Raw genomic sequence first — 27711 nt, 5'->3', positions numbered from 1 at the left:
TTTTTTTTTTGAAAAAAAGAAAAAAAATACATAATTATGAGAAGTGCCCTTTATTTCACTTGAGCCCCTGCCCCTCAAAATGTCTGTGCACGTCCCTGTTATGCACAATAAACTGATAAACTTGACTTGTGGCCGCAACTGGATGAGGTGCGCATCAAGGTAACCGCAAAGGTAAAGAAGTGAATTATGTAATGGCAATTGTCTTGACAGGCGAAAGATGAAAATTTGCCAATATTGATTTAATCTGAATATCACACAAATTTCGTGATTTTTTTTGTGCTGTGGGGCCAGGGTGGGCAAAGGTCCTGACTGGGTGGGCCAGGCCCACCACTCACCACACCCCATTCAATTAAATTCAGATTTATTTATATATCGCTTTCACAATTAATAATAATTTGTTACAATTATATAGCGCTTTTATGCAGCACTCAAGACGCTTTACATGTGAAAGGGGGATTCTTCTCAACCACCACCAATGTGCATGTGACGGCAGCCAAATGGTGCCAGAAGAACCACCACACACCAGCTTATTTTTTGTTTAACTGTTCAAAAGCAGCTTTGCATTATGACCTGTAAAAACGAGAGAAAATTGAAAAAGCATAGGACAACAAAGGAGCAAAGTACAGCTGCAAAAATGAATCCATACTAGTTAACGGAGAAATAATGTAACGTATTTCTAAGTTAAGCCAATGTCAGCTGACTCCCAATGGGTTGAAAAAAATTCCTAGGAGAAAACCCTGGTCGGGAAAAGTCCTTAGGGGAAAAAAGAGAGCCAGACATAGTTGATCCTATAGAAGATAGAAGATACTATATACTATATATTAAGGTACTTTATAAGGTACTATATAATAAAAATGTGTGTGAATTAAAAGTTTTAATAATTTAAAATAAAATTTAAAGGAACAGTATGTAGGATTGTGGCCAAAACTGGTATTGCAATCACAAAACGTGTGGCTAAAACTGGTACTGCAATCACACAGCTGGTGGCCAATATACCAAACGACAACATAAACATCAGTTGAGGGCTGCAACTCCACTTTTTAAATGACAATATCTTGGCCAGACCGCTGTTGTGAGTGATATAAGTATTTGAAATGAAAATTATTTCTTAATGTCTAGTGACATTTCAGGGCCATTTAATGATTAATTGATATAAATTTCTTACATACTGTTCCTTTAAATGAAGCGGACTGGAGACAGCAAGTAATTTTTTACAGTGCATTCACATCTTTTCCTGATTTTCTGGACACATACTTATAAAATGTATAAATTGAATGCAATGCACAGCGCCTCTAAGCTCAATTTTTTGAAAAAGTCGTTTCCTTGAACACTGGGTTCCTGAAAAATAAATGGTCACCTCTACTAAAAAAAATTATGATTTTTACATATGCACACTCTATGACAAAAATATGTACACATGCAAAAATCCACATCAACGTTCATATTCATAATTTATTCATTACATTTATAAAGTGCTTTTCTGTAGCACTAAAAGCGCTTCACTTATGAAAGGGGGGATTCTTCTCAAGTTTATAAAACTTTGTTTTGGAGAAGCAGACAAACACACTTTTGCTTGTCCGATTGCTGCAGGGTTTTTGAAATATAAGCCATCCTTTCTGCTCGAAAAGGATTTAAACATTGACAGATGCTATTTCATAAGTCAATGACATTAACCAGGCATCATTTAAAGGGAAAGGACTGTTCAGCTGCACACAACTATAAAATAATTTGTGATTTATATATTTTGCGTACACTCTAAAAAATGCTGGGTTGTTTTTAACCCAGGGCTGGGTCACTATTGGACAGAACACACTGCCGGGTTAAAATGACCCAACTGCTGGGTTATTTTAACCCAACTGCTGGGTTGTTTCAACATGGATGATTGACAATAACCCAGTAATTGGGTTAAAACAACCCAGCAGTTGGGTCATTTTAACCCGGCAGTGTGTTCTGTCCAATAGTGACCCAGCCCTGGGTTAAAAACAACCCAGCATTTTTTTGAGTGTATGAAAGTAAGGTGTATGCATGTTTTCTGTGCATACATTCGTTCTACGAATCACATGCACCTCCTTTTATAGAAACAATCAAATTTAGGACGGTTTCTTTTTAACATTTCATAAATGATGGCCCAGAAGTTCTGATCAGTTGTGTTCATATATAGTCTCTCCAAAGCCAATGACAGTCTCGATTAATCTCTAGTCACTGGGTTTTATGCGACTGCAGCTCATATGGCTACCGCAGAATTCCTCCACATATGAGCTTTCATATTGGCTGTGGTGTTGCAGAAAGAAAGACATTTAGCTGAATTGGAATCAATCCATGATATTAAACAGTAGATTGGATTGTAAAGCAGTGGGAGTAATCACGCAGGGCAGCAGGCCACAGGAATGCAAATCATCCATCCCACTAGGAGTTAGGTTAGCAGGTGGCCTCTGCTATTCATTCAATGTCAACACTCTTTTTAGATCAGGACCGCATAACATCTGGCCTGCATGACCACTGGTTTTAATTAAGTCAAACAAAGTCACTCAATTTTCTGGCATTTGACAAAAAAATGTACTTTGTAAAAAAGTCAGGGGGTAGAAGCTGCTATTTTTTGATACATATCTCATGGCAAGATAAAGCCAAGATTTTGGGTGCAAACATTCCCCCCTAAGGTTATTCATTTTCCAGAATTTCTTACAACTGTTCCAATGAAACAAAACAATCAAACGGGAATGATTATCAAACAATATCTATTGGCTCCACTGTATGAATAAAATAACCATGTTTTTTTTTCTTTATGTTTTAGACTAATGGAAATATAGCAGCATGTTAAAATATCTACACATGTTCAAAACCTGCATCATATTTTATATGAAGATGAGACAGACCCAGACATATATATTTGAAAATAGATTTAATTGACACATAAACGTGGTTCTATAATAAATGTAATATTTTCCAAAAATATATTACTAATGCAAGAAAAAAATAATATATATATAAAGTTACAAAGATTGTGGAAGACTATTTTCTCCAAAAACAACAATAATAATAAAAATAATAATAATACAATAAACAGAATAATAATTTGTATATCCACCCACCGATATCCACAGCAAACTTGCATTAATCAGTAATTGTGTGTTGCAACACTTTGTGAAATAGACTAATGGTGCTAAGACACACACTCAGTGCTTTTACAATAACACAACATGTATTTTATTAAAAAAAGAACAAAATATTTTTGTTTTCAGAAACCTAAAATCCGACATGACTCTTCTTTTTGCACACACAAAAATTTGATTATGTAACTTTTTTTAGTAGCAGCAGGTTTTTGTTTAAGTGGTGAACTTTCTGGCCTAATTTGTACAGGAAAAACAATCAAGCATGAGTCTGTGAGAAAAGTGGTAACTGATCTACAGCTCTCGAATCATACAAAGCGAAGGCAAATAAATAAGCTAATATATACATAATACTGTACATCAAATGTCAAAAACTATTCATATTGATATGTTTTTAATTCCAGGAAGATCCCAGAAGGACCGGTGCCCTTAATGACATCCACAGGACCTCACCACCATATTCCTGTACTTCTTCAAAATCACATTGGAGCTGTCATCAAAATAGAGTACTGATATGGCGTTTAGTTTGGTCGGTGCACAGCAGGGTTTTGGCACATTATCCGGAAACATCAGATGGACCTATAACATGAAAAAAGAGTAAATTCATGACATGCTGTACTGCAGTGTAACCAGCGATGCTTTTCCAATAAATACAACACAATAATCACTTTATATTATGCATTAAACTTTATAGACAAGTTAACAACAAGATATTTTTGCCAGAAACTTTGAGTCCATCTGTCAGGTCTGACATACTCCATTTAAAGGAACTTTTATGAAACCGAATGGCAAACACATTAACTATGAGAAAATTCTGCAATGAATCCTGAATAGATTTTGGGGCTGTTTACTGGAAAAGGTTTAGGCCTGGTCCCAAACAAAAATTGCATGTTTAAGTTGTCTCAATTTTCAATTTGAAAAAAATATCAGTGCTGGGGGTGTGCAGCGGAGTCAGTATTTGTATCTGTATCTGTAACAATCTCAAAAATATTTGTATCTGTATTCGGATGGAACCGGACGTGTGTGGGTCTTAAATCTGCAATTTGTCAAATTAAATGAAAATGACATTTTAAATGTTTTTTATGCTTTTTATTATAATTATAACTTAAATAACTGTAAATATCTATTAAAATGTATTCTATTAAAAACAATAATACAAAATGAGAACTTGATTCTTGTTACTAATACGCATGGAAAACAAACTTCTCATTTTCAAAGCCCTATACAGCTTGTGCCTATATGCTATGCATCACTGTATTGTAGAGTTAAAATAACAAACTTGAGAACACGTTGACAATACTGTACATCAACTTTAAGCATTTTTTTGTGTCTGTCAGAACAGTTCCATATGTTCACTTCACACACATATTCTTCATTCTTTAAGGGGTTTATAAATTAGAGCTGTTCCAGCAAAACGTGATTGTGTCTGGCCAAATATATTTTTTTGTTATTCAGATGAATTTGTTTTTCATTTTGAAGCCATTATTCGTGCCCTTCCGAATAATATATTCGGCTTCGGGCACATCCCTAATCAGTGCCATTGTTTTGTCTTAAGATGCAAACCAGTAATGTTTTTGTAAGGCATGTTTGTAAATTACCAACCCGGAAGTTACTGGGAGGCTGGTTTTCCCCATACACTTTTGGATTATCGCAAAAAATAAACTTTGTGTTTTAACAAAAGCTTATGACACTAGGGCTTTATGGCCCTATTTTAACGATCTGAAACGCAAGTACGAAGCGCAAAGCGCAAGTGAGTTTGTGGGCGGGTCTTGGGCGCTGTTGCTATTTTCCCGGCGTGAGAAATAACTCTTGCGTCGGGCGCAAATCAATAAGGGGTTGGTCTGAAGTAGGTTCATTATTCATAGGTGTGGTTTGGGCGTAACGTCAAATAAAACAATCAGAACGCTATCCAACATTCCCTTTAAACGCAAGGGCACAATTTCCATGGCGGGTTGCTATTATTATGACGGATTTACCAGGCGCACGCCAGGAGCGGTTCACAGCCGAGGAGACCCACGTTCTTGTAAGAGCAGTCAAAGACAGAGAAGTTGTTTTGTATGGGGATAGGAGAAACCCGCCCAAATCAGCGTAGGTTAAACAGGCGTGAGAGGAAATAGCCACAATTGTCTCATCAGCTGGCATCCCCATCGTTGCGGCAAGTACAATGATGTCAGGAGACGGGGGAATCCCAAGCTTGCCAGCATAAATCGGGCACGCCGTGTAACGGGAGGTGGATCTGCCTCAGGACCTGACGCCAGCAGAGGACATCGCTGCGTCCACCCTCACCGCTGAAAGGGTTTGGGGGCTTTGAAATCGGACCCAAGAAACGCAAGCAAGGTCCAACCCCAAAGTACACTTACAAATCAAGTTCATATGGTTTCTTATGAAAACATTTTAATTATTATTTACATAAAATAAACGTAATACAGCCACACAACAAACTTATGAAAATATTTTAATCGTTATTTGCATGAGAAGTTTTTAAAAGCAGCCACACAATAAATAAAAACTATCACCACAATGCTCACCACTATGATTCCCCTTATCTCGTGTGTTAATATTTTTTATTGTAACAATTTATGATTTGCAAAAATAACTGTTGCATCTGTGTAGATTAGATTAGCAAAGTGTATGCGCGTTGTGCACGCTATACATTATGGTCAAGCATGCGCCCTTAAAATAGCATAATGAACAAAGCGCAACGCGCCACTGAATTTAAACTTTTTTTTTCTGGTCAGTGGCGCAATTGTTTTTTGAAACTGCAAAATAGCATCAGGGATGGTTTGCGCCGGAACACGCCTCTTTTTTTGCGCTGAACCGCCCAGGGAGCGCAAGTTCATTCCCTAGTTTGCCGACCTGCGTCTGTGGAGGGAAAAACCCGCTGTGCGCCGGTGCAAAATACGAATGATACATGCGTCATTGACAAAGTCAATTGCGCTGGCTGCAAGATAGGGCCCTTAAAGTTTTGAACACAACTTTAATGAATTTAAATGTGTTACTAGAAATAAAGAGCTATATGCTACAAGTGAACTACACCACAGTCTTCTGACATCAACATCATCACCACTAAGCTTTCAACAGCTCTTTCAAACTTTATTAAACACATTTAAAAATATGTTCCCTGATAAGGAAATTTCTGTGGATGAATCTTTGTTGGGAATTGTGTCTATGTTGTGTTGTTTTTGAGATCTTCATACATGATGAAGTTTAAAACAAAGTCTGTAGTTACATGTAGACCCATTTTTTAAACACTTTAAAGCTTTAGAAAGTCAAGAGTGGGGGTATTTTGATGTGCTTTATGCCGTTGAATAAAACATAAAATCTCTTGGGGTTATGTTAAACCAAGCTCTTTTTTAAGGCGTTTAACCAAAACTCCATTTAAAAAACAGCTTTTCATAACTTGCTATAATGCTAAATCGCTTCTAGGTTTTGCCTACAAAAATACATCATCCTGCAGCACTCTATAACTCTTGCCTAGTTCTGCTTATCTGTCTTACAACAGTCATAAATGTTTAAGCACTGTAAATCAGTTTTGACATCAGGCAAAATTTGACAAACTTTTCCAACACATGACAAGATAAATATATATTAATTTTATAAAAAAAACAATAGACGCCTACCAAGGTTTGCACAATGGCATGGTTTGTTGCATTCATATGTGCGTTGAGTGGAAATGAACATTCCCCATCACAATAAAAGGCTGCATATCCCTCAGGAGCAATAATCCAGTCCTGTAATATATAGAGACAGTGAGATGTGAATGCTCCGGTTAAATAAATCAATTATGATGTACTCAATTACTGAGGGTGTGTGTGTGTGTGTGTGTGTACCTGGTAATTATCACGTTGGGGGGACCAATTGTCCCCACAAAGATAGGAATACCAGTATTTTTGTGACCTTGTGGGGACATTTTGATGTCCCCATGAGGAAACAAGCTAATAAATCAAACAGAATGATGTTTCTTGAAAATCTAAGGTGTCAGACAGTTTCCTGTGATGGTTGGGGTTAGGGAATGGGGCAGGTAAGGGGAATAGAATATACAGTTTGTACAGAATAAAATGCATTACGTCTATGGAATGTCCCCAAAAAACATGGAAACCAGAATGTGCGTGTGTTTGTGTGTGTGTGTGTGTGTGTGTGTACCTGCCACCCCAAGTCGCGGAAGCTGACGTATAGTTCGTGCTTCTTGCAGGCTTGCCTCTGTTCACTGGTGTTTTGATCTAGATAAAGACAACAAAACAGACATTAAGTAGTCAAACAGTGTAGCAGTTGCGTTGTTTAGTCTTTGAGCGCATGTGGGCTCCATACTCTCTGTGTTGGCAACTGCCAGGATATCTTTGATTATAGATGTTGAATGTAGTAAATACTCCAGTGTTTTTTTAGCTGTAAAGCCACCACATGCTCATGCACTGTTAAAGCTTGTACAGTAAACACTGAAAGACTACGAAAAAACTGCACATGCATCTAGACTTCTGTCAGTCCAGTTATAAATACTGATTATTTCACAAACTAAGATAAGAAGCAGAATATATACTGGCCATACAGTATCTAGCTTACTTTTTACAAGTTTTTGTTCAAAGGTCTAATGATTCAAACCTACAGCTCCGCAAGATATTCTTAATATTGGAATTACCAACTCTGCATTACCTCCAATTTTGAGAGCTGGTGAAGATTTAGGCTGGGTTTTGCTTTTATTTTTATTGTGGCTTTTCTTCTTTCCACCCGTGGCCCTTACAGAACGGAGCAGCACCTCACTGGCTTTGAAAAAAGCAACAAGGAACGGCTGTTTGGACTGAGGGCCGTTCCTTCCAATAATGCCAGCAGATTTCATGTTAATGCTTCTACCTGGAAAAAAACGTGTGTCAAATGTTGCAGTAAGGTTCAGGTATATGAATTTTGAGAAATATGCACATTCAGACTACATAATATTTTTTATCAGATTATATAATTTTATCATGTCTGGAACCTGTGCTTCCTGACAAATCATTGCTTGTGTGCTGTCGTTAATCATCGTTAATCAATAATCACATAATTGTTAATCGTTTTACGATATGCATGATGTCATTGAGAAGACGAACCACACTCGCAGAAAAAGGTACAAAAGCTGTCACTGGGATGGTATCTTTTGAAAAAGTCCTAATTGTATAATTTGTGTGTCCGACTCTATGTCGGTTTCTATGATACAATAGATACCGTAGTGATTGTCCACATGTCAAACAGAAAAAGAGAGAGCTGAAATCTGATCGTGTATAGCAGACAACTTTATGGCATCAGGTTTCTATTTAGGAAAGAAAAAGCTGGGCGTAGTCATGGCTCAAAGATGATACTTTTGCGGTCAATGGTGTCTCACATTGGTAAACGTGTCTGTTTTTAAGCGAATATACTAACCATGTGACAGTACATGGAAGCAGATGCGTCTGATGGCCCTTATTTCCAGTACACAGGGAATGCAACAATAAATAATTGAAACAAATAAACATTTTCTGCAGGAAGGAGCGCTATAAAGTGACCAAATGGTTATCATTACAGTAAATAAATCCACAACAAAAATAACATGTGCTGTTAATTGGGCAGACATCCACTGTAAAGTACATTAAATACAAAACATACCCTGTATTAAGATTTCAGATTATTACATCAACATATTGTGACTGCCTAAGCTAGTTCAGAGTAGGAATATTTAAATTAATTTACTTGATTTACAGCATGAAGCTGATAACTGAGTTAGATTTTTTACTTTTCCTGTTTAAATTTGTTTGTCAAATATTTGAATCTTTCCAAATCAAGAACTGTGTACCAAACATGCCAAACACACCAAAAGTGTGTTTTAAAGAAATCACCCCATCACATTAAGTCAAGTCACATTTATATGTATAGCATTTTTTCAAGTGTTTCATCGCTTCAAATCAGCTTTACAAGAAAGATAAAAAATAAATTAAAAACTAGAAAATTATTAAATATATAGAATATATAACAGATTATATTGTATTTTTCCAAATTGTATAATTAAATGGTATGCATGATTTGATTGACTATTAAACCTGTAGTCAATTAATATGATAAATAACAGGCATCAAACTAGATTTGCCTTTCCATCTTATATGAAAATGACCCTGAAAAAAATTGCATAAAGTGTTGGAGTTTGACATCTGCAATAATATCATGAAGAGCAGTGTAAAAAGCACTTCAATGTGAAGAAAAGACCTTGTGAGAAACCAGATTTAGCAGAGAAGGCCAGTTCTCCTATGACATGATGTACCTGCACCCTGTAACTTTTAATTAAAATGGAAGCCTACAATATAATTATTTATTTTTATTTTGTTAAAAACATCACACGTTATCCATAATCAACTCACATCAAAGACAGTTTGCTCTTGACAAAACATCTTGACAGTGTCCCCTTTATTGACCCCCTTATTGAAGTGTATAAACTAAGGTTGCAAACATTTTTTCTTTATTACAATTTTCTCACAAATGATAAGTTTTCTTATTAATAACTTTAATAAAATACAGTATGACTTCTGTACAAAACAATGTAATCAGTCGAGACATCATACTGATAATTGTCATGATGTCTCAAATATTGTTTGTGTATCCTAGTAGCAAGAGAGCCGGGCTTGTAACCTGGGAGTTGCCAGTTTTAGTCCTGACTGAGGTGCTCCTGAGCAAGGCACCTTAACCCCAATTGCACCCTGTGTGCTGTGTGGTGATGTCCACTGCTCTGGATGTGTGTGTTCACTAATTGCTTTGTGTGTGTGTTTACTACTTACTAGGATGGGTTAGATGCAGAGGTCACATTTCCAGTTTGTGTTTAATACTTGACAAACATGTCACTTTCACTTGTTGGAAAGGTGTATCAAGGCCTTGGCATTAACTTTTTGGCTAGTTTGGCTGGTGCCATTCAGGTATGCACTTAGTGGCGGCTCGTAACTATCCATCAGCACTCAAGCTCTCTATGCTAAATAACCCGTACTGTATGTTGCGCTGGGTGCAGCGAGTGCTTATGGGAGTTGTAGTTTCCTAATGTCCTAATACACATTGGTTATTATTTCGCATAATTTTAAAGAAAACTACAAAAAATATTCAACCTGCCAAAGTGGCTAGTGGGATTCGCCACAGGGTTTGGTGGGTTTTAATGTCAAGCCCTCGGTGTATCGTATAGTCAAATGTAAAAATTGTCGGGGTTAATTTAACCCAATGTCTGTGTTTGTCTCTTTTTGATGGAACACTGGGTTCAAAATAACTCAGCCGTTTTTGTCATCTGACAAATAGCAATGTGCAAAATCTGTTTTGAGTTTGTGAAAAGAGCTTTGTATCCATCTGAAATGTTCCCCACTAGTAAAATAATCTTCCCAGCCATATGAAAACCTTGCAGACACAATCTCTTACTCTATAACATCTAAATTCTACAGTGTTTCGTCACTTTTGCAGTTCCTATTATGTTACTTTTTACTACAGCATCAGAAAGAATCGCTTTGTCAAACTGTTACATTTCTTTTTGATCATTTCAGATTAAAGCTAATGCAAAAATGAATAAAAGTAAATGTACTTTTGAGAAATGAACAAAATGCTAATGAACTTGGCATGCAGGCATTTGCCTCTGCCGGCGCCGCGCAAGTTTTTAATGAGAGGCAGGTGCATTTACCAAATCAGCTTTATTGGCTTCGAAAGCCGGCAGTCTATCTGCTCACAAGAAGCTTTCTCCTGCTTGGAATTTCACTGCTTGTCTGCAGTTGGTTGGAAGGACAGCACTGCAGTGAAGGCTTGCAGTTTTCTCCACCTCTTTGATTTCTCAGTTTTAAACTTGAGTTTGAGTGTGTGCATTGCTTCGCCCCTCTGCGCTTCATCGACTCAGCATATATAGCACAAAGAGTGATTTCCACTAAAAGAGCAGGACGGGTTGAATTTGTGTCTTTTTAGAGACAGCCATTCTCTCGTGTCATGGCGGGTGCGTCTTTTTAAAGATGACATATTGTGCGTGTACTAGTTCTGGATGTGACAAGTTCATGGGTCCCTGAGATGGCCATGATCGTTGTGTCTCGTGCCTGGGTATACAGCACGCTGATGCTGCTTTTTTAAAGGGCTCGTGTTCTGCTTGCATGAACATGACCCTCTTGGATTTTTATATCCGGGAACGTCATCCCCTTTCTGTTACGGTGCCCCTTTTAAGGTGTGGTGGCAAATCTCTGGAAAGTTGATCTCTGTATAACCGTTGGAGATGGGTGGCATGTGTTCTATGATGCTCTTATCCTCTTTTGGTCCTCACAAGGATACTGTGTCTGTCGCAGCATCAGGGGGGGGCATTTATTTCAAATGCCGACTGTGATCCGCTCCTGACCCCGAGATGGCAGCCATGCTTGCTTGGCGGCGGTCGGCTTGGTGTGGACTCAACGTTCCCCACCCGAAACAGTCCCGCCTCAACGATGGGTACTTCGGGGGTGCTCAGGCTTTTCTGTCCTCACCCCCTGTGCCTTTCTTCCTGAGGTGCATGATGACCTGTTTTTCTCCCAGAACCGACCTCATCAGCCATCTCCCCTCACCTCTCTCAACAGCGGAGCCGCAAAATGTTTGCACTGGTATCCCGAGGGAACAGCCGACCCTTCCCTCACGAGCTTGCAGTCTCTTGTCAGCTCTACGCCAGGCTCATAACCCATCCCTGACGGGGTCTGCTTACCGGGCTTGTGGGGAGGTGCTATAGCGTTGGTGCAGGTTCATCAGGCTATGCTCTAAGAGGCTAACATGAGGAGCTCACGACCCGGCAGTCTTTTCTGATCTCTGTGCGGCTACTGACCTGGCACTCCGTGCGACAAAAGTCACCACAAAAGCTGTTGGTCGTGCGATGTCCACCCTGGTGGTCCTAAACATGACGGAGATTGACAAGATTCGTCTCCTGAATTCTCCGATTTCCCAGACTGGCCTTTTCGGAAACGCCGCCGAGAGCATTTAACAGTTCTCGGCCGCCCAAAAGCAGACTTAAACATAGACTTAAACATAGACCTTAGACCTTAAACATTGTTGTGTCAACTCTCACTCTTTTCTACCTGCTATTAATTGGGTTTAGTGATTTTATGGAATTGGAGTTGCTATTGCTATACATATTTAAAGGCGTGCAAAGATGGGTGGTATTTGTAATTATACACTGCAAAAAATGATTTTCAAGAAAAAAAATTCTTAGTTTTTTTGTCTTGTTTTCAGTAAAAATATCTAAAAATTCTTAAAATAAGATGCTTTTTCTTGATGAGCAAAAGTCATTTTGTTCATCAAGAAAAAGCATCTTAAGTTAAGAATTTTTAGATATTTTTACTGAAAACAAGACAAAAATACTAAGAACATTTTATCTTGAAAATCATTTTTTTGCAGTGTATGTAGTGTGGGCCGGTTTGGCCCAAAATGCCAGGGCCAAATTTTTGTCCCAGTCCAGCCCTGGGCCTCTCACTGATGCTCGGCTTTCTCAGCAAATAATATAGCTGATTTGATAAATGCACCTACCTCTCATTAAATACTTTGCGCGGCGGGGCCGGCAGATGCAAATACCTGCATGCCAACTTCATTGGCATTTTGTTAGTTTCTCGAAGTAGATTGGTCTCTGCAAAGCGGCTTCCAATTCGTCGGTCATGACGTGACATCTCCGTTCCCTTCCTTCAGGGAACGAGGGTTACACACGTAACCGAGACATTTTCTAGCCTGCTCCTGGGATCCACTGTCCTGCCTGTAATTTCCTGTAATTTCAGCAGCTTCAGGTGTATACGATAAGTGTTGGATTGAACTCTGCAGGACAGTTGGTCCCTAGGAGAAGGCTTGAAGTCTTAAAGCACAAATGGCTCTGTTTCATAATGATATTCTCACTGGTAACAATTACTTACAACTTTGATCATTCTCACATGTCCTGGTTATTTTTGTGTAAAATGTAAAGTGAAGCTCTTACCGTCGGCGGTCTCCACACACAGCTGAAGACCCATGTTCTGCTGCGGGTTCAAAACCCAGTGATTACTGGTGGCTGTGATGTCAAACACCAGCCATCCTCCGTCAGAAGCACGGATCTTTTTAGAGTCCAAGAGAAATGTTTCAGCATCCCTGATGAGACAATAATATGAGTCACATTATATTTTATAGTTCACTCCTGTGCATATAAACTTATGTTAAATTAGAATGACTGGAGCTGGATTTTTCTAATTGCAGTCATAAAACATTTCAATTAAAAATGTCAATTGTAATTGCTACAAAATTCTCTCTGGACCTTTAATTTTCATCTTAACCACAATTTTGTCAATAAGTAATTCCTGACAAACAGCAAACAGCACATGGGCCACACAGCAAGACAGTGAAGTAATCTTACAGAGACAGATTAGAGACCCGTCCTAACAAGCAACAATGAGAAAAAAACATTGTTGCCCTGTTATACTTTTTTTTATTGTTGTTTTACTTTTGACCTGGCTGTTTAGACCCAGTAGACGTGAAGCATGCAATCTCTACATAAACCAAACATTTTGACAAAGGATGTATCTCTGTATTGTATTACAATTATATATATATATAATATACAATATATATATAATTGGAGTTCGAACTTAAGGGCGATTTATAGTCGTGCGTAGGTCCTACGGCGTAGGCTATCCGTAGCCTGTGCGTAGCTCTGCGTAGCCTGACGCGCACCTCACAAAATTTCTAACAGCGCGTTGACTCTACGCGGACCGCAAGCGCTGTGATTGGTCCACCAGAACCCCTCCCGTCAGGTAAAAAAAACTGCGTCATAGGTATTTCCGTTTGAGACGGTGAAAACAAAGATGAGCCATGTTGAGGAGTGATTTAACTCAAACTGCAACATAAGTCGCTGTTTATTTACTTCCATCATTGCTGGTCTTCTCAAATTATACACAACAAGTTGCTATTTCTTCTTCGTTTGTGGGTTAACTTGCTTAGCTTCTTTTTCTGTGACGACTTCTGCTGCTACTCTGGTTACACGCGTGATTACTGCCAATCAGCGGTTTCGCGTGTGTTTGCACGTCGACGCGGACTGCGATGCAAAAGTATAAATGAAAACCGACCCGGAACCTACGCCGTCGCGGCTACGCCGTAGGACCTACGCACGACTATAAATCACCCTTCAGATTAGGAGAATTTTAAACAAATATGATTAAACTTTATATTTTCCTAAAATATAACGACACCTGTCCATTTTTATATAACATCTCATCCGTACCAATAATTCGGTTTATATTCTGTTACACACACGCACGCACGCACGCACGCACGCACACACACACACACACACACACACACACACAGGATATTGTCATTTAAAAAGTGGAGTTGCAGCCCTCAACTGATGTTTATGTTGTCATGTTGTGTATTGGCCACCAGTTGTGTGATTGCAGTACCAGTTTTAGCCACAAGTTTTGTGATAAAGTTTTTAACGTTTGCATAAACTGCTTAAGCAACTATCACAATACATTTCTGAACATCTTCTTGTGTCCAGGTAAAAAGCTGAAGTTGCTTTCCCTCCACTTCAAGTTTCCATACAGAGGTGCCAGATCAAATTAACTGTTAAGTTGCTGTTAAGTTACCTGCTGCCGGCATTTTGGACCATCATCAGGACACACTCCAGTTAGCACTTTCAAGAGGATATACAACCCCAAAACAGAAAAAGTTGGAACATAGTAGAAATTGTGAGTAAAAAAGGAATGGAATAATTTACAAATCTCATAAACTTATATTTTATTCACAGTAGAATATAGATAACATATCAAATGTTGAAAGTAAAATATTTTGAAATGTCATGCCAAATATTGGCTCATTTTGGATTTCATGAGAGCTACACATTCCAAAAAAAGTTGGGACAGGTAGCAATAAGAGGCCAGAAAAGTTAAATGTAGATAAAAGGAACAGCTGGAGGAGGACCAATGTTTAGGAATAGGAATGTTGTCCTATTCTTGTCTAATACAGACTTCTAGTTGCTCAACTGTCTTAGGTCTTCTTTGTCGCATCTTCCGCTTTATGATGCACCAAATCTTTTCTATGGGTGAAAGATCTGGACTGCAGGCTGGCCATTTCAGTACTCAGATCCTTCTTCTATGCAGTCTTGATGTTGTAATTGATGCAGTATGTGATCTGGCATTGTCATGTTGGAAAATGCAAGGTCTTCCCTGAAAGAGACGACGTCTGAATGGGATCATATGTATCTAGAACTTGGATAAACCTTTCAGCATTGATGGTGCCTTTCCAGATGTGTAAGCTGACCATGCCACACGCACTCATGCAACCCCAAACCATCAGAGATGCAGGCTTCTGAACTGAGCGCTAATAACAACTTGGGTTGTCATTGTCCTCTTTAGTCCGGATAAAATGGCATCCCAGTTTTTCAAAAAGAACTTCAAATTTTGATTTGACCACAGAACAGTTTTCCACTTTGCCAAAGTCCATTTTAAATGAGCCTTGCCCAGGGAAAACGCCTGTGCTTCTGGGTCATGTTTAGATATGGCTTCTTTTTTGACCTACAGAGTTTTAGCTGGCAACAGCGAATGACACGGTGGATTGTGTTCACTGACAATGTGTTCTGGAAGTATTCCTGAGCCCATGTTATGATTTCCATTACAGTAGCATTCCTGTATGTGATGCAGTGCTGTCTTAGGGCCCGAAGATCACGGGCATCCAGTATGGTTTTCCAGCCTTGACCCTTACGCACAAAGATTGTTCCAGATTCTCTGAATCTTTGAATGATATTATGCACTGTAGATGATGATAACTTCAAACTCTTTGCAATTTTTCTGTGAGAAACTCAGAAAACTATTTTTCGCTGCAGCATTGGGGGAATTGGTGATTCTCTGCCCATCTTGACCTCTGAGAGACACTGCCACTCTGAGAGGCTTTTTTATACCCAATCATGTTGCCAATTGACCTAATAAGTTGCAAATTGGTCTTTCAACTGTTCCTTATATGTACATTAAAATTTTCTGGCCTCTTATTGCTACCTGTCCCAACTTTTTTTGGAATGTTTAGCTCTCATGAAATGCAAAATGTGCCAACATTTGGCATGACATTTCAAAATATCTTACTTTCAACATTTGATATGTTATCTATATTCTACTGTGAATAAAATATAAGTTTATGAGATTTGTAAATTATTCCATTCCTTTTTTACTCACAATTTCTACAGTGTCCCAACTTTTTCTGTTTTGGGGTTGTACTTATTTATCCTTAATGAAGTTATCTTTTTTATTTAAGTTATCTTTTTTTAAGTTGGATATTGTTGATGTATGTGAACTGTAATTATGAATGTAAACTGTAATTTAATGTGGTATATTTGACATCTGCAATCAAGTAAAAAAAAATTAAGTAACCATAAAAATAATAATATTTACCCATTTATAAAGTAAAATTTAAATAAAAACGAAACCATCATTGGGTTAAAAAACAACCCATTTGCTGGGTTAAAATTAACAGCCCCACTTGTTGGGTTAGTTTGGCGCAGCGTGTGCTCTGTCCAATATGTGTTTTAGAGTGTAGGGTACAATTAGAATACTGTTTACGTTCAGTTCAAATTTCATTTATTTGTATTGCAATTTTCACAATCCACAGCAGCTTTACAAAGAATCCTGCCTTATAAGCCATGGTAAATTTACTTTGTCAAATAAACATCACAATTTACCCAAATTCACATTGTGAGAAAATACAAATTAGGGACATAAATATTAACAGTATATATGGATATATGAACAGTCTTAATGTTTTTGCATTGTCCTTTTAAATATTTTTTCTTCTACTTTTTGATAAAGTGTTCATGTTGCTTAATTAGCAGAGCACTGAAATATCAGTGTAGAAGTTTAATCAGACAAAGCACAAACTGATGAAACGTATAACTTAAATTCACTATAAATTGCTTTGAATTAAAATACCTGCCAAATGCATGAATGTAAACTCAGACCACATTTTATGAGCACAGTGCAGATTATTCCAAAGGATTCAAAAAAAGTTTTTTTGCAACTGTATAAAGACAAAGTCAAATCCATCCCTACTGCTACAAGAAATACTGCCTCAGTACATTTTCTGTAAGGCATGTTTTCTGCTATGCCTTTAAGACTCTAGTAGTGCATGCACACCTTCGCAGACTGTAAAACGTGGGTGCAAAGCTGTGAAATGTATACTTCTATTTACCACAGGAAAGTCAAAGCACAGATGCAGACAAAGGAGCAAATGTGTGAAGTTGTCATGCCTGGCTCACTTATAAACACAGCTATGAGAGTATAAGACCTCTAATGGACGGATCCATCTGAAGCCCTCGACCGTTTCCCCAGGAAAGCCCTATCTTAACCTGAATGTTTTAGTAGCATGCGTCCAGAGCAATGGCCCTGGCTTAAGCATGCCTATGTATGACTAAAGATAAGGGGCCCTATTTTAACGATCTAAGCGCATCGTCTAAAGCACACGGTGCACGGTCTTAATGGGCGTGTCCGATGCCACTTTTGCTAATTTAATGACAGGAAAAATGGTTTGTGCGCTGAGCGCATGGTCGAAAAGGGTTGTACATATTTTCCTAATGATTAATGGGTGTGTTTTGGGCGTAACGTGCAATAAACCAATGAGAGTCTTATCTCTCATCCCCTTTAAAAGCGAGTTGCGCTGGCGCTGTGCGTAATCCCAATTTAGATGACGGACTTTGTAAACTGAAAAACTAAGCGGACGAAGAAGATCCCTAGTTTAAGAATAATGTTAAAAATGTGTTGTTTTCATTTTTATTTCTTTTTTTTTTTATTAAAAGGCTGTAAAAGCCTTTTTCTTTCAGTCATAGAAGTACAAATAGCAGGCTTTAAATTGCTGTAAATGTATTGATATCCTACATAATCATTGTAATCTCATAAAATAATTTGCAAATATGCAAGAAAAGGTTTGTAATAAAGCATTTACAAACGTGCAGAGAGCCGAAGCGTTTCAGCACTAGAACAGCACCATATGGGATTTTTTTACAAAGCATTACTTAAAAATGTTTCTCATCTCATCATATCCACAGGTACAGTGTCATCATGTACAATAAATCTGTAAGATAGCATTTCAAAACAGATGCATTTGTTTAAAGCAAGGCATTTATTTACCAGGCTGCAGGTGAAGCAGCTCTTTGCGCCTTCTAACATCTCATATTTAGTCCTCATTTATGTCCAAGAGACTCAATAATAATCTTTTACATTCAATCCTTTAATCTTTCATATTTAAAAGCATTTTTGTGCTGCTGCGCATTCATGTATGTAATAAGCAAACCCGCGTTGTCCTCCCGTGTATTGGCACATATTACGAATGCGCTCTTTAAATAACATAAAACACATTGCGCCATTGACTTTAGACTTTAGAGCAGGTTTTTGTTGGTCAATGGCGTAGTCTATTTCAGTTGCCTCAAAATTGCAACGCGCCAACAATGCGCCTGAACACACCTCGTTTTCAGACCAGAACGCCCATGGGCGCAAAAGGGGGCGCAAATGCATTTGCTATTTAAACAACGTGGCGCTAAACGTGAAAATGATAATTGCGCAGGGTGGAAACTAGCAAAAGACACTTGCGTCGCGCATTGCGCTGCATTGCGCCGGGTGTAAGATAGAGCCCAAGGTCTTAATCTAGATTAGAAGAACATTAAAAACGTAAAGAGGCAGGTGGGTTTGGAGACTTTTGGCAGTCTCTTGATGAAAGGGCCACTCTATTAAGGCCAGATGGCCGGACCTCTCTCGGGTGCAAGCGCTCTGACAAGCGGCAGAGATATGCAAAGAGTGACATCTGATGGACTTTCAAGACATCCATAAGTGCTAGAGCTTGCAAATGAGCTGTTAATGGAAAGCTTTATCCGTGACCATTACCAGCGAGTATATCTGGTGAGACTGAGGAAGAACAGGGTGGGCTCTGCTGTGCACCTGGCAATGCAAAGTTATTTCTAGCAAAGAAGAGGTGTTTAAAATGACATCAAACAGACTGGGACTGATGTCATGGCTGTTTAGTTGAAACAAGCTGGCTAAATCCTAAAAAAATCACAAGGCTGGAGTAGTTTTCTCTAGCGAAACGTTTCCATACGTCATTCCTGATGGCTTCAGATGCAGAGTGATTTTTAAATGAAATGAGTTGCATTACTGGCATCAAATATACAACGTTTGTTATATTCAACAGGTATTACAAAATAGGGAGGTTTGGTCACATTTTGATCAATGAACTTTTTCATGATTAATGGATTATAAAAGATTTGTATATACAGTACATTGTGCTAACAGAGAGCAATTTCTTGCCTGTGAAAGATTTTAAAACCTCCAAGTTTTCCAGAACTATAACCTTGTTATCAACTTTCTTCAGACTTTTATGGTAACAACTTATAATGTGTTATTATTATTAAGTTTCAGGATGTGGGCATGCAAAACAAACTGTCCATGGCATCATCTGACAAATGTGCCCCATTGTTTTATAGAGCAAATACAGTTTGACCTCTTTCAAAAAAAAAGATAGGAATTTTAGCCCTGCTCAACAGAATAGACCAGATCAGCGATTTTTGCTACATACCATTTGAGATCATACATCCTAAAATAAGTTTTTTTCACTTTTAATAAAAGCAAATCATTTGTTTGCAATGTGCATGTATACATTTATTCTATACATTAAGCAAGAAAATTACGTTAGTTATATCCTAAAGGAAATATACTGTGCTTGTGAAAGCAAAGATTTCCCTGTGTGTTTCTGTCTCATTTGAATGCAACTTTGAAAAATGTCCAAACTATGGTAATATTAACACAGTAAAATACATTTGAGATTCAAGCATATTTGTATTTATATGTATTTTCAGAAGACAAATCTAAATCTGTGTGTCCCATTGTCATAATTTTCACTTGTGACATTGGTAAAGAAACAAACTGAGAAAACTCCAGACAGACTCCAGACTCGCTCGTGTAAACAGGATGTGCTTTTATTTTCTGCTTGATTGGCTGCCTAAAGTGTAGCAGGCATTGCATGCTTTAAACGTCCATTTTTAAAGCTTTAATTGGAAGTCAGGTTTAATTTAAACGTTACATATCACAAGTCAAAGAAACATTGGCGACTGGAACTCGCTAAAGCTGTGTTCATATTTGACGTGCGATGTGAACATAAAGTGAATCTGTAAAAAAGTTTTTGAAAAGGAACAGTTCAGCCTGGCAATGTGCACTGGAAAAAAATGTGTTGTCTTAATTTTTTTAGTTGAATCAACTTGATTTTATGTCAACTTACTATTAATTATTTTGACAAGAGATGAGTTGCTACAACAAATGAAGTTGACTTCTTTCAACTATATTTTATACGTTATAACAACTCATCTGTAGTCAAGATAAATAATAGTAAGTTAAAATGACTTGTAAATCTGAGTTGATTTAACAAAAAAAAAAAAATGAAGGCAGCAAAGAATATTTGACAGCGTGCCAGCATGTTTTAGAAACAGAGTAATGTGTTATTGTGAATGATGATAACATCATGCATAAAAATGAAATGTTAATAAAGCATCTGCTTTTTCAATACTGTATACTCTGAGCAGTCTCCCAACCAACTTATAGGGGGAAACAGAGATGCTTTATAAGCGCCACTGATCTCAGTCCAATAGGCTCCCATCCTTTCACTTTATCATAAAAATAACCAGGCAAATTTCCTACAGTAAGAACAAACTGTGGATGTTTATTTGCATGCTCTGGCTGTGTTTTTCTAGCAGTTGGTTAGTTACAAATTATGCAAATCAAGTAATACTGAAAAATAAAATCTGTGCTGTACAGTATGTTATTTCCTTAATGGGAACTGTATTGCATCAGTCCACCACTGACTCCATACACGTGAAACAGCCCAGTATAATCTGTAATGTGCAGCATGCTCCATCATACAGTATATACAGTATACATCATTTAATAGTGCTTTCATAATTAAACACTATATGGCGGATTCCTAGACAAGGTTTCTATTAATCCAGGACTAGGCCTTAGTTATATTAGGACATTTAAATATTGTAGTTTTTTACAAATAACCCTTACAGCAGCTTTCCCATGGGCAAAAAACAGCGCATTGTAAGCCTAATATTTAGGCGTGTGTGGACTGAGAAGATTCACTATGGGGTGGTTTCCCGGACAGGGATTAGCTTAAGCCAGGACTAGTCCTTAGTTTAATAAGGAAATATAACTAATTTCAACAAACATGCCTTACTACTGTAAAAACATTACTTCTGTGCATTTTGAGGCAAAACAAAGAGTATGTATTTTAAAATATGTCAGTGCAAGCTATTTTCAATTTGGACAGCTGTTAAATTTTTAACTGTCCGTGAAACCGCCCCTTTAACTTTAAATGCTTACAGTTTTACTATGCAATTTGAGCACATTTTACAGCTGGTTAAACTGGATTGCGGTTCGTAAAGATGATGCGTCTTGTTGAAATAGTGAAATTGTCTTAAAATTTCATTAAATAGAAACATGCATAAGTAACCTGATTTAAGTCACATATTAATAATGTTTTAAGTTACATTAAAGTTTGTGTAAATGTTTAAACTGTAGATATGCTCACCTGTTTGGATATTCTTTGATGACCTGATGTATGGTGACCTTGAGTGTAACGTTTTCATATCTGACATGACTTTGGTCCTTATAAATCCGGAACTCGGCGGCGGTCACGGCTTCGCCTTCAGGAATTTGAGTCAGGTCGAAGCGAAACTCCCTGTAATGTCTTCTGTGATGGGAGAAATCCTTATCCCTCTCAACTGCACGGAAACACAAAATGCACAATGAGAAACAATGCATCAGATTCACTCCAGATTTCACTGTTGGATGGTGCAGGACGTCAATAGCGCTTTTTTCAAAAATGTGTCATCAATCAAATCTTGTGACATTTCACACCCACTCCAAACATTCAGACGACCAACAAAAGCAATATCGAGTTCATTAAATCAGCCATCTGAACACAGGTAGCAATCTGTAGACAGGCCCTTTCCTGTATTCTCTCTCCATGATAAATGAGCTGTCAGGTAAGAATAACAGGACTTCGCTAATAACATACTGTGCTACTACGCAGTGAAAAGCTGACAAGTCACAAATTAAAAGTTAGCGTTTTGGTGAACAATGTATCAAAAGTTCTGACCTCCCAAGATGTCAGTTTTAAATCTGCCGAAAATACCATGATGGTGAAATGATATCACAGTCACAAATGTAATGTGACCTCTTAAATGTGACTTAAAGAGCAGAAACCATTCATGTCTGATATATAGAAAGTCCTTCCTAGATGAGAGATGCCCCATATATCTAGAAACAACTCTGCCAAATGGCGGAGTTGTGTTTTAACCCTGTGCTTTTAAAATATAATCCTGCTAAAAAATGGGATTGAAGGATCTCTACCATTCAGGTGCTGTACTGTATTTAGGACAGACATTCATTTGTTCTCACTGTCTGTTTTTCTACTACATATTGTTCCTCTGGATCTATCGTAACATATGGAAACGTTTTCATGTATGCTTCAAGCGCAAGCATGTTTGTATTTTTTAAAGAAATAATACTATAATACTAGTTTGCTCAATAGATGATGTAAAAGCTTTGTTGAGCTGTTCAAATTATTTGAAAGCTATTTGGCTGTCCATTTAGGGTAAACGTACAGTGTCTTGCACTTAAGAAGTATCTTTTTTAAACAAAATATTGTGCATAGGACACAAACATATTTTGGCTAAATAACTCTGGTTTAAGTCTTATAGGAATAGTCACAAACGTATATTTTTGGTATGCAATGCTATTTGTTGTGCTTGTCCAAGAATTGTGAGGAATACATCATTTGTTTTTATTACAAGACAAATGTTAAAGATGAAAAAGCCTTTAAATTTAATGTTAATGTTTAATGTTAAAGTCAACTCTTTGCTAATTTCTGAACTGTTGTGTATGTGAAAAAAACAATGTTTCTTTACATTATTATGACATTTGTTTTACTTAGGAATAACTTTCCATTGTTTATTTAGCATGTGAGCCTTCAAAAGTTAAAATGAAACATTGTGCTGCTGAGAGTCCTTGTCTTTTAGTATAAAGCTTGTAGAGTGATGTGTAGGCAAACAGCACTGCTGGTGAAGTGCATTATAGCGTAGTGCGTTTTGCTACATTGTGTTGGTGAAATAGCGCAGCTCAGCTTCTCTGATAGTTTATCTACAGTGAAAGTCTGTAGTTACTTAACACAAAGAGGTCAGAGGGCAGGCAGCAGTTAGACCAGCTGGCCAAAGTCAACTTCAGCATCCTGGCTGCTAATGAAGAACACTGGCATAAACTATTAAATATACAAAGAGAGAGAGAGAGAGAGAGAGAGATACACGCTAAAGTACTTTAAAGAAAAGAGTATCTGGTATACAGCGTATATAACACAAAGCTTTAGTTATGTAAGGAATAACTGACTACAGGCCATTAAATTATAAGAAAATAATGTACACCCGAGGTGGTAAGCGGCATGACGCGAAGCATTATTTTTGAATAATTCAAAGGACCGGAGTCAATTATTCCTCTTATGCCACGGTTACCACAAACATTGCTCTGGGGCCTATTTTTTAAGACATTTGACAGGTTAGGTGTGCGGTTCACAGAAAATGAATCAACACCCATAGAACATTTCTCAGCCAATCAGAATAAAGCATTCAACAGACCCGTGGTATAAAGTAATATAATAATTATAATAATTAAGTTAATAATAATAATAAAGTTAATTTTAAAATCTCTTAAACGTCTGATTGTAGGCTTTGGTATCTTGGGAAATTTGAGCACAATGTGAGACATAGCTGGAAATCTCTTCTACGAGTCTAGATGAGAGACTAAACACTAATAATAAAGAGATCTGATTTGAGATGTTTAGTCTCTATAGGTGAACTTCCTGATCAATCCTAAAACTGTAGACAGGCTGATTTACACCTATGAACTATAACATCTACATATTTTATTTAATCAAAATGTTTAGAGGCTTGAAAATATACAGGGTTAATTTTATGACTTTATTCTGGAAGTGCTGTACCCTCATTCTGCTGTATAAATGAAAACAGATGGTGTTAAGGTGGTGATGGTGAACTCTACCTTTACAAACACGTTTACTATTTACTCTGCAAGACTTTGATTTAACCTAAACTCTCTTTGTATTTTTATGCCACATTGATGAAAACAACTTCACACAACATTTCTGTAAATCCTCCTTTTAAAGGCATGTTATTTAATATAAGAACAAGTAGAAATGGCTGTACCAGCTTCTAACACATAAATTAAATTAGCAAAGAAAGAAAACACACACACACACACACACACAAGCGTGCGCACACACACACACTAGCTACTGGCACCAGATTACCAGATTTTAAGCAAAAGCGGCCTTTCTTCAAGCTCTTTCCTCTGCTTAACAACAGGAAGTAATTAAGGCAAATTATCCTCAGGTCAGACAGTCACTAGATAAGTTTACATGAACTGTGAGGTGAGAGGTCACAGCCACTTCAGAGTAGAGTATATACTTATCATCTCATCTCAACATTCTTCAAAAACACGTTTCTGCACGACAGAATATTAACAAACTCTACACTTGTATAAGTCCCTTACAATTTGATTCACATTTTCTGTGTGTGTGTGTAAGTCTGCGTGCATGTGTGTGTGTGTGTGTGTGTGTGTGTGTGTGTGTGTGTGTGTGTGTGTGTGTGTGTGTGTGTGTGTTTGTGTGTGTGTTTTAAAAAGCATATCCTTATATAATGCCACTCTTTATAGCCACATTTTTTATTTTTTCCCCAAACCTGCAATTGCCTAAGTATTTCCAGTAACCATACAGTCCTATATATACAGTTTATATGGAGTTTTCAAATACAGCTTGAATGTTGATGACTATATTCCAGTAACATGTTATAAACGGAAAAAAAAAATCAACAAAAAGTCAACTGTTATTTTAACATTCAGGCCAATGCAATCCCTTTATGTAGGCACTACATATGAATTTAAGGTTTCACTTGGCAGGTTATTGCAGCCTAGAAAAGAGTTGATTAACAAGGCTGATGGATTAGATCATTCATTCATCATTCGTTCTAAATCTCTATTAGAACAAGTTTGTACAGTATTATAATACATTGTGATAATTTGGTTGCTACTACAAATATTAATTAAATGATTTTTAAACAAAACTCAACTAAAGTGAAAGGGGCAATGCACTTTAAATTACACTGACTGCTTTTTATTTTCTTCAAAAACTGCATGTGTTAATGCATTTATTTCTGTACAGCTGTATCCAGTATTTACCTGTCCTAATAAGCTAATTTGATTTCAAATGACCAGCAAATGACCATCTAAATATTTCAGGAAATAAAAACATTGACATTTTATAGTTGTTTGGTTATTTTTTATCAGCTCGATTCAATGGGGTATAAATGTACAGTTTTTAAAGGTAAATACTACTGTAATTTCATTCCCTCTACGACATGTTTGTGCTCTAGAGGGAATGAAATTACAGTAGTAGTTCCTTTTAGTTACTGTCTGTATGAGTTCTGAGAGACCTCAAGGCCATTTTGCGTTTTTAACTTAATGACGCTATCCAGTCTTATGAGAATTCATTTGAAACCAAATATCAGGTTAATAACATTCTTACAAATTCTATTTAAAACGTTACTTGTAACTTCAGCTTTTAGGCCCCAGATATAAAAACAAATATATTAAAACTCAAATTTGGGCTAAAACCATTCTTGAACTGTCTAGTTGATTTTCTTTCTATTAGCCTATTTCTACAGAAACAAACGAAGGGAGAGAGAGAGAGAGAGAGAGAGAGAGAGAGAGAGAGAGAGAGAGAGAGAGAGAGAGAGAGAGATCTGATTCGGCGCTCTCCCATCGCCAACTAAACCTACAAGCTTTAATCCTTAACCAAAATCTTTAACCTTTTACTCATACATACCCAGATTGACAAAACTCATCACCATGTCCGCGTCATTTAGGAAGTTGGTTTCGTGCTTGGTGGTCAGCGGCGGACTCTGACTAGTAACGGCCGCGGCGCGGTACGGCTGATGCGGCGCGCGCGAGTATCCATGCGGGACCACAGAGGCGCTTTTACGCGGTTTCCCAGCGAGCTTCTTTCCGAGAATCGCGTCCTCCTCGTCGCTCGTCATCGCATTGTAGAGGTCAAGCATGAACAACGGCGCCGAGGACGCTTGTTTTCCCGGGGAAAAGGGCCTGGGACGGTGGGGCAAGCCCAGGATGGAGAGGATCTCTCTCTGAATCTCTCGGCGCTCGTGGTTCCGCAAGCGCCTGTAAATGAAGCTTGAATGCACATGGTTGTCTCCCAAACCGCATTGAACGCTGTGAAGAAAGCCCAGACAGCACCACACAAGTCCAAATGCTGGCGCTCTCATCTTTATCTCTCAGGAGGATGCTTTCAACAAGCGCGCGCTGGATATATGATGGTGCTCTCCATGGCGCACCATTAATAATCGCGTTGTTGATGTTTTTTAAACTTCGCTCCGTTCTCGTAGCGGTGACTCCTTTCCCTGTTAATCAAGATTTTTATTCCGTTCAGACTCAAAAGTGATGTACCAGCTCAACCGATGCTTGTTTATCATTAGAGAAATGTTGTGGCATTGGGCAGCATTACCGTTACTGTCGTTGCGTTATAGAAAAAGTACAAATATCGTTTAAAAGGAGAAAGTCTAACACTGGACTCTTCACTTGTGAATGGCACCACTCCGAAATGCGCAAGACGTGGGAATAGAAGCGCGCAGCCCACAAATCAGCGCATAAAGTGGCTACCTGAAGTTGTGCGTGCATCAACAGTCGACTACTGTACATCCCTGAGAAAGTCCGTCCCACACTTTGGAGGATTTGCATCAACCTCTAGCGGTCGTACCTAAAACAACATTGACCTGGGGCACGCATGCAACCTTACCATGAAACAAGATACACTTGATATATGAGAAGTTTCATGATCATTCAAAGGCAAACACCTGTCAGCTTTATTTCAGCACTGCTCAGTCTTACACGCACTTCAATTGAGTGCGAATTTACAGAAGCCCAGAAATACCTGATGAATTTTCTTTATCTAGAAGTGCTTTCCTTTCATAGTTTCCCCGGCTTTTTTAACACCACAAAATGTAAAAGCAACCAAAGCAAAGATTGTGTCAACAAGCATTGCCCACATTATGTATGCCACGGTTAACATGAACCAGTTGAGGTTATAGCGGATGACTGCAAGTCTAATCATAAGTTTGTCAGAGTAACAGCGACATCTAGAGCTGACTCTAAGATTTGATTTGCTATTGCAAGAGAACAGGAAACGGTATTGGTGTGTAGCTTTTGGTTTGAGAACATTTTAGCTTATATATATATATATATATATATATATATATATATATATATATATATATATATATATATATATATATATATATAATATATATACGCCTCATGATGTACTTTAACCCTTAAACAGGCAACGTGCACCAGGATACGCTCTCTTCAGTGTCTTGTTTGGGGCATAAAAAAAGATTTTTCAATCAAATCCTTATATCAGTTATCAAACCTTGGTCTGTCTTGAATATGTGGGTAACATTATTTGCTTCAAGTTTATTAGCCTGACCTACATCCAACATGGCCACCGGTTTTGCAGGACAGTC

The 27711-nt window shown here is 37.8% G+C and overlaps 1 protein-coding gene across 1 annotated transcript; it reads right to left on the bottom strand.

The window, feature by feature from the left end:
• Positions 1–2975: 2975 nt before the first annotated feature.
• bmp5 (bone morphogenetic protein 5) lies at positions 2976–26892 on the bottom strand. The gene is made up of 7 exons (XM_065249424.2): positions 26001–26892; positions 21639–21831; positions 13033–13181; positions 7755–7952; positions 7251–7327; positions 6728–6838; positions 2976–3686 (listed from the first exon to the last, which is right to left on the bottom strand). Exons 1-7 carry the CDS (start codon positions 26452–26454, stop codon positions 3537–3539), a joined length of 1332 nt encoding a protein of 443 aa, XP_065105496.1. The 5' UTR covers positions 26455–26892; the 3' UTR covers positions 2976–3536.
• Positions 26893–27711: the final 819 nt, after the last annotated feature.

This window comes from Paramisgurnus dabryanus, chromosome 20, assembly GCF_030506205.2.
Source record: "Paramisgurnus dabryanus chromosome 20, PD_genome_1.1, whole genome shotgun sequence".
Taxonomy (NCBI): Eukaryota; Metazoa; Chordata; class Actinopteri; order Cypriniformes; family Cobitidae; genus Paramisgurnus; species Paramisgurnus dabryanus.
The sequence above is the reverse complement of the archived record's forward strand: the minus strand, read 5'-3'. Positions and strand labels throughout refer to the sequence as shown.